The sequence below is a fragment of the Triticum aestivum genome, chromosome 1B (genome assembly GCF_018294505.1).
Source record: "Triticum aestivum cultivar Chinese Spring chromosome 1B, IWGSC CS RefSeq v2.1, whole genome shotgun sequence".
Lineage (NCBI taxonomy): Eukaryota > Viridiplantae > Streptophyta > Magnoliopsida > Poales > Poaceae > Triticum > Triticum aestivum.
The window spans coordinates 586,801,811-586,814,427 of NC_057795.1; the positions used below are offsets into that span (position 1 = coordinate 586,801,811).

A 12,617-nucleotide genomic window follows, 5' to 3' on the forward strand; every position below is an offset into this window, starting at 1 on the left:
GTTAAACACCCTTCAGTAACTCATGTAAGAATAACATGGTAATATGAACACAATAGAGGTGATGACTTAGTTAGCCCTGGCCTGGTAACTTTTTGACCTAAAAAGTTATCAAAACACACCAACGTGAGATCTAGTTTCGAAGATCTCTTCGCAACGAATTTCTCATGTCAAAATGATTTTTGTAACGGAGCGACTGTTTGAGTTACAAAACATTTTCAATTTTTTTTTAAATTCAGTGGAATCCCCCCTTACATTAGCATTTTGCGTCCTCTTGGGCAATGCATGAATGTGTATGTGGGGAGAAGATCGAAGAAACCATTTTATATGCCCCGGTAATTTTTGTGGAAACACTATGATAATTTATGCTCAACTAGCATGATAACTCGCGTAGCACATCCGTGATAACTTTTTACCCTCCAAAAAAGTCATTGGAACATACCAATGTTGGATCTAGTGTCCAAGATATCATCACGACAAAATCATTTATGTGAAAACAAGTTTTCGATTAGGGCGACAGTTTGAGGTAAAAAACATTTTGAAGTTCTAAAATTGGGAGAATCTAGGATAACATCAACATTTTTTTTTGTTATCTAGGGCATGCATGCATGTGCACGTGAGAAGAAAGGTTGAAAAATAATTTTTCATGTCCGATAATTTCTGTGAAAACAGGTTGGTAACTTATGTGTTAAAGGCATGATAACTTACATAGCCCAGACCTGGTAAACTTTTACATGAAAAAAAATTCGTCAGAATATATCAACATGGGATCTAGTTTCGAAGATCTCGTCGCGACGAACATTTTATATGAAAACAGTTTTTCAATTGGATCGACGGTTTGAGCTACAAAACATTTTGAAATATTGAAATAGAAAGAATATTTTGCTGACATCATCTGTTTTGTCTTGTAGTTTGCATGCATGCATGAAAACATAAATCAACACGTACATCCTTTCCTTAGCCACGAAAAAGATTAGTAATCAAGGGAAAAGAAATAATTAGATGTATAATTAGTAATTGAGAAAGAGAAATGGGCGTGCGGATCTGTTGCTAAATTCAGTACGTCCGGAAGTTAGCACAATCCTAATTGTATTGGGGTTTCTTAGGAGAGGTCGAGAGGATGGTGAAAGAACACCAACCTTTCATGCATTCAAGAAGCGTAGAATACCTCCCCATAAAAACCAAAAGAAAATGAGTGTAGGGTACAGCCGAGGAATAGCAAGGTTCCAAGGCGCAGACAACAACAGTCCGGTTCCTCATTGAACACATAATGACCCGCCACACCGATACCACACAGAATCATAATGACCAGACAACTGCTGGAAATCATGTGATCCAAGGAAACTGAAGGGACTTTGTTCATAAAGCCACATACCAAGGATCAGGAAATCCAAACGGTCTGAGTCTGACCACTGACTGTGCGGGTGTGTAGGTTCGTGGCAGCATTCTCGCCGTGGATTAGAGACCAGCAGCCCTTCGAAAACCTGAAGAACAGACCAGATGGAGAAAGTGATCTTCATAAGAAATGAACATATGCGCTGTTGAGGGAGAAATTAAAGTGACATCGTTGTAATATCTACAGATGCAGGGTAAGCTCTGTTCAAAGAAAAATGATGTATGAATGCCGAAGCAAAGAATCAGGCAGATTGACCTCTCGGACCTTGTGATCTCAGAGAATTCTCCTCACATTGGTTCCATCTCCATGACCAAAATAATAATCCAGGTCCTCAGTCCTGTGCCAACTCCAACTAATTTGCTGGAAAAAAAACGTTAACGGGAGAACTGCTGCCATGGCAGCGAAAACGGGCCGAAAAAGCCTGCCATGGCACGAAAACTAGGCGCGCGCACGTGCTTAAAAAAGGACAGACCCAGTGCATAGAAGCTCCCACACAAGGTGGGGTCTGGGGAGGGATTATAGGAACCTAGTCTTACCCCTGCAAAGTGCAATGCAGAGAGGCTGGTTCGAACCCAGGACCTCTTGGCACAAGTGGGGAGGACTTCACCACTGCACAAGCGCGCGCACGTGCTTATTAACAGAAAAGAAGATAGATTATGCTACCATACATGGCACCTCACAGTGGATCAGCCAAAACAGTTCTTCCGTGGTAATGTCTACCTGTTTGTGTTAAATCACAGCTATATTGTTCATATTAGCATGCTAATAGATGGAGCGTAATATGTTTAAATGGAAAGATTAGAGCGACAAGATACTCCCTCCAGATCACGAAAAGCTGATGTTTGATAACTACTCCCTCCGTCCGAAAATACTTGTCATCAAAATGAATAAAAAGGGATGTATCTAGAACTAATATACATCTAGATACATCCCCTTTTATTCATTTTGGTGACAAGTATTTCCGAACGGAGGGAGTATATTTTAAAACATAATCCTACCCAAAGTTTGGAAAGTTTGAGTAGCCTAAATATTTTCATGTTTAGCTCCACTCCATTTTCAAACGTTTCACTTGAGTTGAGTGGCCCTTCTTTCAAACTTACATTCAGATCCTACTCTCAGAAGTGTTTGTTGTATTAGATAACAGGAAATATTTTTTGTCCACACATCAGATGAATGGCTGACTGGCTGTGCATTTTTTCCATTTTAAACATCTATAGCTGAATAAAACATTTTAAGCGCTTGGCAGAAAAAATATATTCTAAGGGGGACAATGAGTTAGATTGATGTAGAACACTTTGCATTGTAGCTGTGGCACCACCCTGTCTACTTGTGGTCAAGTGGACAGCCAGCCATTTGTAAATTAGTGCGGGTAGCAGCAAGCGCTACTCTCAGCAATGGACAGGAGTGTCGGAATCCGGCTCAGATTCGGTGTCGGCTTCGCATATTTCGTACATGTCAAATAGAGGATAGTGACTTTGGTGTCTGATTCGGCAAAAATATGTACAAGCTGATGTATCCAGTAATCCAGTTTAAGTAACTTCTTATATCTAGGACGAAATGCCCCAAATTCTGACGGAGAAATCGTGAAAACAAACGTAGATGGCGCACTCATTTCATGGTTAGTATGGGAAGCGAACCAAAGAGATAGCCAAACGATTTCGCCTAAAACGCGGTGAAAGGTTTACGAGCTGAATTCAGTCAGACAAATAGGACTAAGGGTGTGGCCAAGAATGTCCACTCATGGCTCGTGCACTACCATTAGTAAAATAGACATGAAAGGATTATTTGCTGGTGTGGAACTGTAGACCATATGCTGAATAACAAGAGTAAGAACTGAAACATAGGCACATCATCTTAATATTAACCGTTGTCTCATGAGCAAAATATTGATAAACACCCGGCTATAGATGGTAGTTTTTTCATAGAGTATTCAAGGGTAGAGCTCAATAACAGATCTAACACCCATGACTGCTATAATTTTGTAGTTGCTGAACCCAGCTTCCATGAATATATTTTTCCACTTGAATTCCTCTCGCTCGATCCCTTCAAAACACATGATAAAGAGATCAAACAAAACCTGTGTCTCTCTTGTTACAATCTCATTTGGCCCAGATCTAACCACCATATCAACAATTATCACCTTTCCACCAGCATCTCTGGGAGGGATAGCTTCCTTGCATTTTTTCAATATCTTAACACAGTCTTCATCGCCCCAATCATGAAAAACAGACTGAGATATACAGCAGAGACGAATATGTTACCATTAGCCCCTATAATGCTGGAAATTGTAGGGTTTTGTCATACAAAATTAGTTAGCTCGCTTTAGTGGTTCAATTGGTATGTATAAGTGGCTAAATAGTAAATACACACTTTGTTTCAATGACATTACAAAATTTTGTCAAAAAACATGATATTACAAAACGTGGATGTGCTCCAAGGGAATAAGAAAAAATAAATCTAAAGAGTGTACCTTTAGGAAAAGGGCATCCGCTGGTGGAGTGTGCTTAAACATATCACCAGAAATAAACAGCACATGCTCATCAGTAGGAGCTTCTGCAACCACATGAGGGAGATCCAACACACTGCATTTCATTTGCGGGAATGCCTTCGTAATTGCCCTGGCAGCTCCACCATGACCTCCAGCGACATCAATAAGCGAGTTTATGCCAAGAAATACATCACCACACTCCCTCAAGATGATGTCCATGAGAAAGTTGCTATCAGAAACCATTGCGTTGTTGATTAGCTGGTTGTAAGTATTGTCCTGGTCAGCCATCTCCCAAACATTTAGGCCATGAGCCTTTTTGAACAGGGACGTGGAGCACTCATCTAGAAACCATGAGTGCATGCCAAGGAAAGGGGAAATGACAGTTGAATCAAGCATCAAAGACAGAATGGGAAATAAGTTAACTTTGTCGCTAACGAGGAGACGTGTGGTAGGGGTAAGCCCGTAAACAACCTCCTTGTCTGGCGAGGCTGGTTCATGGACAACAAAGATGCCTGATACGGTGAGCACACGCATGAGTCGTCGTAAGCGGGGAAGCTTAGACGGATGGAGTCCGATCTTCATGGCCAACTCCGAAGGGGTCATAGACCCACCATGGTGTTGAATGGTGTTGGGGATTTGCAGTTCCATTGCACATTTGAGTGCCATGGACTTGACAAATCCCAACGCGTGGTGCCAAAGATCAACTTGGGCCTGGAGCAACTCCTGAGAACTATGCTTGTCCTGGATGGACGCCATTTTTGCTGGCTTTTTTTTTCCTTTGGTAATGGATGGATTGGAGTCATGCTGGTTGGTCTATATATACACAAATACTGCCTGTTAAGGCACATGGTAAGGCCTTGGGTAATAAATTGTTTAAGGATGTTGACACGTTTATATGTCAACGTCGGGATTGTGTCAAGCCATTTGGGATGAACTTTGCTATGTATTGATTGATTATAGTTACGATAAACAGTATTTTTTACATGGCGGAAAAAAATAGTGTCTGTGATAGCTATTGAGCATATTTACTCAGGTACACAACTAACTCGTTCAGATATAATGTTTGCTCATTAAGATATATTCATGAGTGGCTCCACTGTGTTTTCTCCACTCAAGTTCCACTTCTTTCAGTGCAACTCAAAAATTTGTCCTACTCTCAAATTTGTTCTATTAATTAGACAACGGGGGATATTTTCGGCCACAATTAATGAATGGTTGTAAATTTTCTGTCCTTTGTAAGGATCTATACTTGAATAAAAAGATCTTGAAGCACTTGGCAGAAAACATTGTTCGATGCTCGATGGGGAACAATGTGTAAGATCAATGCAGAACTCCTTTCTGTTCTAGTTGTGGCATCACCCTGTCGTGTCTACCTGTGGTCCATATATTGGACGGCTGTAGCGTTGTTACAGTCGCAATTTGTAGACTAGTGTTGGAATCTGACACAGATTTGGGTGTCGGTTAGGCAGATTCCGTACATGCCAAATAGAGGACAGCCACTCGGGTCGGGTGTCTGATTCGGCAAAAGAAAAAAAATATGACTCAAACAGAGAAATGGTGAGAATTAAGGCACATGGTGGTGAAAAAGGTTGCTGAATTCAGAGCCCAAATTCGGACGGTAGGACTCAGGGTGAACAAGATTGATCCACTCTCATGGGCATGGCTCATGCACTTCGCCGAGATCAGACATAGAACAAGTAGAAGATGGAACTGGACAGGCGCTTACGGGCGCTCCCCTAGCCCTAGGCGCAGGAGCCGACGGGGGTACGGATATCTAATCCACACCTAATCAATGGATGCAGTACATTTTTTTCCCGTATGGCTGATGCACGCCGTCCAAATCAAATGTACACCGACCAGACAGAAAATGGAACTGAGCAAGCGCTTACTGGAGCTCCCATGGCCCTGAGCGCAGGAGCCGACGGCGACGGGGTGGCAGCGCCAGCACAGTGGGCGCGACCCTGCTTGAGCCCTGCCTCCCTCGGGTCAGCACGTTACGCCGCCGGGTGGCACGCCGCGACCTTACCTCGGTACGCCTTGTGGCGGATCCGACGGCGGGAGGTGGCCGCCACCACGCCGGCGAGTTTGTCGTGGCCGCCGTCGAACATAGATAGCAATGGTGATCAGGAGGGTCTGCTGCTGTGGTCACTTTTATTTTGAGGGGTTTTTTTAATCAGACTTTGGAGGGGGTGGTGGTGTGGCCCATGCCGGCCCAACTATATGATGCAGGCCGTACAATGGGCCGATGTTACAAACAGAGCTCCATGTTTCTGGAAATAGCACAGCTTCATCATTCCTCTAGAAAACAGAGCTCTGCTAAAAAAATGGAGTAGATGTCAAGGATAAAAAGATCTTTCTACAAATAGATAGCACATTTTTTTACAAAAATAATAACAGAGCCATTTTCATATGTAAGTCCACCTGAATAAAACATGAAATTACAATTAAGTTCATTGTATGTGTTTTTAACTTCTTCTCATTTTTGGACACTACAAATCTTTACCCTATATTTGCAGATAAAATACATAAATATATCATTAATTCATTATTATTTATGATTACTTTGAGAAAATACTAAATTTCTCGAATTAATAATTACTCCCTCTGTTTCAAAATAAAGGTGTATTGATTTTTTGAAAAGTCAAATGTATTTGTATTTGACCAACTTTATTGAGAAAATACCACGATGCTAAATATCTATCATTAGATTCATAACATTTATTATTATTATTTTGGTATTCAAGATATTGATGATTTTTCTATAAACTTGCTCAAAAATAAAAAATAAATGACTTTATGAAAAATAGTACACCTTATGTTATGTCATGGAGGGAGTGTTTATGTTTACTTTGTGGTGATGTCAACATTTTGGAGGCTCAGAGAGATATTAAATATGTGCAACATTGACATTTTTCCGACTAGACAACTTCTCACCAACTCAACCAAAAAAATTAGTACCTTTTCGGTTACTAAAGTAAGTTAATATTACTGGATTTTGTACTAACATGTTCACATAAAAAAAGTCAAAGTTATATGTTGTGGACTCTATCCATGTCTAAACCTTGAGCAAAGTGTGCTTAGTTTTCAATGCTTACGTGCTCATAACATGGGTGTCCGTATGAAATTGGTAAAAAGGGTTCATTGTTCTTGGGTATCTTGGTTCAATCGTTTCTACGAATGGTCCACCTTGTGAAACTTGGGAGAGCTGACTTGGTTGTTTGAAAGCACATTACTTTGTGCATCTTCTTATTCCGTGCTACTACAAGGGTACATGTCGCAAATAGTTTCTCCAACTTCTTATACTTTTATCCTTGGCATGGTTATATTGATTTCACATTGTGGCTTATTGTTTTTGCTTTATCGGGTGGTTAGGCTTAATGATTTTTTTTTCTTTGGTGCTATGGTTTACCCTTTTGAATCATAGCATTCATTTCGACCACAACTATATTTTTCTATATATTCCGGTCTCTCGGTTCATCACACTTACTTAGCAGGTCTTATCGTATTTTCATATTGTGTGCACTCTATCTTTGTGTTGCATGAGCTTTGGCATGATGGCAATCAATGCAAGGTTGAAAGATTCAGACCTTGTTGTCATCATCTTTATCTGACACATACATAAAGGATGTATAATCGATGGTTTTCTTGATGAAGATGAACCCTATTGTCATGTGATCAAAAGACGTGTTGGTGAGCTCTTCATTTGGTTGAACCATTTTATGTGATAAATATGTGCTTCTATGACTAGGTGTTCTCACAATTTAATCTACAACTTTCTTCTCCATAGTCACTATTTTACAAATTATTGCAGTTCATAATGGGTCCAAACTAGCATTTTGCCGACCAAAACACCATAAAAAAAAGCATGGTCATGCCTATATCTAAAACATCATTAGTTTACAAAATAAAAAGTGAACTCTTTTTAAGTGGAATTTCATTCAGTAAATGGTAGAGCGGAACTCATGGTGTGGTATTCCTTCATCGTCAAATCAAGTTGATGTGCTTCGATGCGAATGGTGCCGGATGGATCGATCGTATGTGCTACTCACTCTGTAGTCATCTAAACGCTCTTATATTTCTTTACAGAAGGGTGAAGAAAAAACATTTTTAATTGTATACATGTTTTGTACTACCATGATGGTGTAGTGCGGAAGGAAAGAGAGGGAGGGAGGAAGGAAGAACCTCAAAGGACCAAACATTTTCCAAAACTAACATGTGGTAAAAAAAAAATAAAGAAGGAAAACAATCGCCAACTCCAAAGGCGAATCGACCCCCCACTCCCAATCGCCGCAACCGCACCACCAGCGCCGCCCTGATCGGCACCGATGGCGGGCGATCCGACCGGCGGCGGCGGCGGCTCCGCGACGGGGAAGGGTCCCCGCTCGTCGACGCGGCACCAGCAGTTCCGCGACCGCGCTAAGACCCGCGTGGACGACCTCCAGGAGATCTTCTCCGGCCTCCAGTCCGCCCGCAAGGAGAGCCGCTCCGCCGACGCCGCCGTCCTCGAGGAGCAGGTCCACCAGATGCTCCGCGAGTGGCGGGCCGAGCTCAGCGTCGCCTCCCCCGCCTCCTCCCTCCAGGTACCTCTCCAAACCCTAGCCTTTCCTCCCCTTGCGTGTTCAGGGTTTGCTGTCTCTGACTTTTGGTCTCGTGCCGCGTTGCAGAACTCGCTGGGGAACAACCAGGGCGCCGCGGATCCGCCGTCGGAGACGCTGCGGCTGCTGCAGCTGGCGATTGAGGAGGAGGACGACGCCACCAGCAAGCTGGCGCAGCCGATGCAGCCCTCCCGGCAGGACGATCATCAGAGTCTCAACCCCGGACTGCAAGTACACGGAGGGACTGTGGATGGCGGTGCCAATGCGTCACAGCAGTCACTGGGTCATGGAATGCAGGGAGATTGTGGGGGAGAAGTAGCTGATGTTGCTAATGCATTGTTCAGTGATCAGGTACCTCACCGTGATTGATGTCTCCCTTTTTGAATGGTTTAGTGGAATGGTATTTTTTGTATGCCACCATCAGTCATGTGGATGAAATTGTGTGTTAGACTACTATGACTTCCTTACTGACTAAATGTGTAAAACTGTAAATTGTTAGTGGGGGTCAATCCTTGCCTAGTTGCCAGTTAGCTCCGTTGTGGACTGAAGCATTCTGATGTGCCGCGTGATCCTTCATAGCGTGCAAAAATTATTGTAATGTAACCCACAATAACAGTTAAGGTTTGGTGAGGAGTTTTGTGCTAGCAGATACACTTCTTTGTTCATAAAAGTTCGGGTACTTTGGACAAAGCAGGAGATTTGGTGTTTTTATTAAATTATGGTTACTTATTTAAGAACTATATTGATTTTACTTCTATATGTATGTGTGCTTGGAGTACATGCGATAAACCTGTTCATTTTTTAACTGAACCACTATGTTTCGATAGCAGTCTCCCTCTTTGTTGACTTGAACTACTTATGATCCTGTTATTGGTGTTGTCGGCTACTTCTTTTTTGTTAGAAAAGGCCAAGTGCTTGTATGCATTGTCCGTAGTTGATCTTAATAAATAATCAAAACTATAAAATAACCTCATAGTCCCACATCTTCATATGAGATAACAACAAAAAGACTGGGGCGCTTCAGTATGCCATCGCAGCATAGAGAAATGTGTTGTTCTATTATGAGTAACGTGTTACAGCATTATTTTTCTAACCATCTGAGAAGCACAGGCCACAATAGTACAGTTTATTCATTGGCTAACGCAATTATAAACAGGAACCAATAATGACCTTCCTAAGTTTAGATGGTGATGCCTTGCTTGATGATTGTGTATCTCCGTTGAAATAAGATCCGTAGTTGTGCAAAGGTTTTGGAGTTTCTGGTCCAAACTGGTCCTGTTAAATTTTAATTTCTGAATTTTCCTCCTTTATTTGATTTCTCATATGTACCTTTTGATATGGTAATGAACCCATGCACGTTTGATGATGCTTTTGTGATCCTGCTTTTCGTTATTCTTTGTGCCTGCAAAATTGTTGAATCAATCAAAGTGCTTGTCAATATGTGCAAGTATGCGTTGTTACTTGTCAGTACACCAACTCTTGGTATGTCTGGTGATTGTACCTTACCTTTTCATTTTTTTTCTACTCATAGCTTTAATGAGATTTTGTTGTACCTTTGATTGCAGATGTACTATATAGACCATGAACTTAGTATTGATGATTTTCTTCACGGGTCAAACCCAGATGGCCTCAATAACCAGCCGGAACATCAGCAGTTCAATTTGCCACTAGATCTGCAACATTCTAATAGTTCATATGCTGATGCAAATAACTCTGTGCAAAGTACTGGAGATGTTTTTTTCCACATGTCAGACTTGCTCACAACAGTCAGCCCATCACCTTCTCAATATTTGGGGCCAAAATGTGCGCTCTGGGATTGTGGTCGACCTGTGCGAGGATCAGAAGAGTGTCAAGACTACTGCAACCCATATCATGCTGGCTTAGCTTTGAATGATGATGGTCTTCTGGGGACAATGGGAACAAGACCTGTGATGCGGCCAAGGGGTATTGATTTGAAAGATGGGCCCCTGTTTGATGCTCTTTGTGCAAAAGTCCAAGGAAAAAATGTTGGTATTCCTGTCTGTGTAGGGGCTGCAACATCAAAATCACCTTGGAATGCACATGGTATGCTTGGTTATTAAGTGTTAGCATTTTATGGTGAACATTGATATTAGCAAATTCTTGTGCTAATTGTTGGTTGCCTGTTGTTTTTGCAGAACTTTTTGATCTTTCTCTTCTTGAGGGTGAATCTCTTAGGGAATGGTTATTCTTTGACAGACCAAGGAGGGCATTTGAGAGCGGCAACCGCAAGCAAAGGTCGTTGCCAGATTACAACGGCCGTGGATGGCATGAATCAAGGAAGCAAGTGATGAAGGACTTTGGGGGCCTGAAGAAATCCTATTACATGGACCCACAACCATCCAGCAACTATGAGTGGCACCTTTTTGAATATGAGATAAATGATTCTAACACTCTAGCCTTGTACCGGCTTGAGTTCAAGGCTTCTGATCCTAAAAGGAGTGTTAAATCAAAACTGGGCAGCAGTTCACTCAACGAAATCCAGCAGCAAATGGTCAAGCTTAGTGCAAACAGTCCGGTGGACAACAAGCGGGGCGCTAGGAGCAAGACAAAGGCTACTCAAAAGGACACCAATGCGAATACATATCCAGCTCTCAAGACCACCAATCAAGCGGGTGCTTCAAATGCTTATGAAGCAGTGCCCCTCAACATCATCCCCAATCAGGCCAGTGCCTCCAATGCTTACCAAGCAGTGGCTCCCAGCATCCCCAATCAGGACAGTACCTCGAACGCCTATGAAGATGCATCACAAGTGGACCCGATGTCATATCTGAATGAAAACGTCGTCTATGGACCTCATCTCCCATATGGTTACCCTGACGGAAAAGGCGATTTCTACTGGAACCCCAGTGGCGGCACCTGAAGATGCGACATGCCAAGCTCGTGCGCTGCAAGGCGTCTCAAGACAGATTGTAACAGTGTCAACTAAAATTTGGGGCTCGACACCGTGGCCCTGCAGTTTTTTGTAAGTGTAGACATCTTGGATAGATACCATGTTTTTTTTCGAAACGGAGGCAAAAGATTTGCCTCATCGATTAATTAAGAAGAAGAGAGTTGTCCGGTTAATTAATGGAAAACCGGGCGAAAACCAATACAAACAAATCACATGCGGACTACTCCCAAAGTCTAAACCCCCAAGATCGCACTGTCGACCCTACAAACATTTCCAACAAGCAACATACCCAAGCCCACACGCATCTACATCGCAAAGGAATCCCCAAAAAGAACACCTCGGATGTAGAGAAATGACCCCCCAAAAACCACGATGATAAGCTAAACCATGAGGACGGCCCATAAGACCAAGGAGCAGCCATTAAGCAGCCGCAGACGCCTTCCCTAAGGCATCACTCTTCTTGTTTTTGCTTTTGAGAGACTTCTCCACCTTTTTGGTCTTGTCTTTGTTAAACTTTTCGGTCAGGATGCATGCAACCACTTTACCAGACCCAGGGCTAGCCGCCTCCAAGCTAGAGAGCAAGCTGCAAAGCTCTTTTGCAAAGAGAGCATCGGAACAAGGTGCCAACGTATTTGTCCCAACAACATCTCCACCTGGGGGCACCACGTGCCCAACGGTCACAGGCAAGCGCGTGACCGAGGCATCCAAACCTGCACACACCATAAAGTCTATCTGGCTAGACTCCAAGGGCGGTGGTGAGGGTGTCATGGGCACCGCCAACGCCCCTAGCAAGCCCATCTCCTTCGGAATCGCCACCGAAAGAGGTGGAGTGGACTCCTCACATAGCACTGTCAACTCAGGCATAATCTGTAGAATTGGAGCCACATCCTCAACAATCACTTCACCCCCAACGTCAGTCGACACCATAGAGCAGGGTCTAGCACGAGGAGAGAACCCTCCATAGAGGTCGACTTCCTCTCCATCTGCAGAGCCAACCTGAAGCTCGGGAAGTAGAGACCCAATCGACACAACCTGAAGTTTACCAAGAGCAACCTCCGCCCTTGCCAAGACACTCTCAACACGCACAAGGCATTCGCGAAGCTCAACGCAAAGTAGCTCAGCCTGCTGCTCAAGGACAGGTTGTAATGGCACATCAGCTTGGATGACGGATGCAGGCGGTGGAGCAACACATGGTTGCGGCATAGCCTCGTCGACGAGTTGCTTCGCACG

General features: G+C 43.1%; 2 protein-coding genes across 2 annotated transcripts; one reads left to right on the forward strand and one right to left on the reverse strand.

Annotated features, from left to right (window-relative positions):
• Positions 1 to 3,227: 3,227 nt before the first annotated feature.
• LOC123096233 (acetylserotonin O-methyltransferase 1) lies at positions 3,228 to 5,238 on the reverse strand. Its single transcript, XM_044517901.1, has 2 exons — positions 3,864 to 5,238; positions 3,228 to 3,623 (listed from the first exon to the last, which is right to left on the reverse strand). Exons 1-2 carry the CDS (start codon positions 4,635 to 4,637, stop codon positions 3,324 to 3,326), a joined length of 1,074 nt encoding a protein of 357 aa, XP_044373836.1. The 5' UTR covers positions 4,638 to 5,238; the 3' UTR covers positions 3,228 to 3,323.
• Positions 5,239 to 8,105: 2,867 nt separating this feature from the next.
• Positions 8,106 to 11,564, forward strand: LOC123140130 (transcription factor VOZ1). Its single transcript, XM_044559870.1, has 4 exons — positions 8,106 to 8,461; positions 8,546 to 8,827; positions 10,042 to 10,540; positions 10,633 to 11,564. The coding sequence occupies exons 1-4, from the start codon at positions 8,207 to 8,209 to the stop codon at positions 11,355 to 11,357; spliced, it is 1,761 nt and encodes a 586-aa protein (XP_044415805.1). The 5' UTR covers positions 8,106 to 8,206; the 3' UTR covers positions 11,358 to 11,564.
• The last annotated feature ends 1,053 nt before the right edge of the window (positions 11,565 to 12,617 follow it).

Excerpts from the sequence above, each read along its gene's own strand:
- LOC123096233 (XM_044517901.1), bottom strand. The coding sequence starts at position 4,637 with ATGGCGTCCATCCAGGACAAGCATAGTTCTCAGGAGTTGCTCCAGGCC. Across the intron at positions 3,624-3,863 it reads CGGATGCCCTTTTCCTAAAG|TCTGTTTTTCATGATTGGGG; the intron begins GTACACTCTTTA and ends TGTATATCTCAG.
- LOC123140130 (XM_044559870.1), top strand. The coding sequence starts at position 8,207 with ATGGCGGGCGATCCGACCGGCGGCGGCGGCGGCTCCGCGACGGGGAAG. Across the intron at positions 8,462-8,545 it reads CCCCCGCCTCCTCCCTCCAG|AACTCGCTGGGGAACAACCA; the intron begins GTACCTCTCCAA and ends GCCGCGTTGCAG. Across the intron at positions 10,541-10,632 it reads ATCACCTTGGAATGCACATG|AACTTTTTGATCTTTCTCTT; the intron begins GTATGCTTGGTT and ends TTGTTTTTGCAG.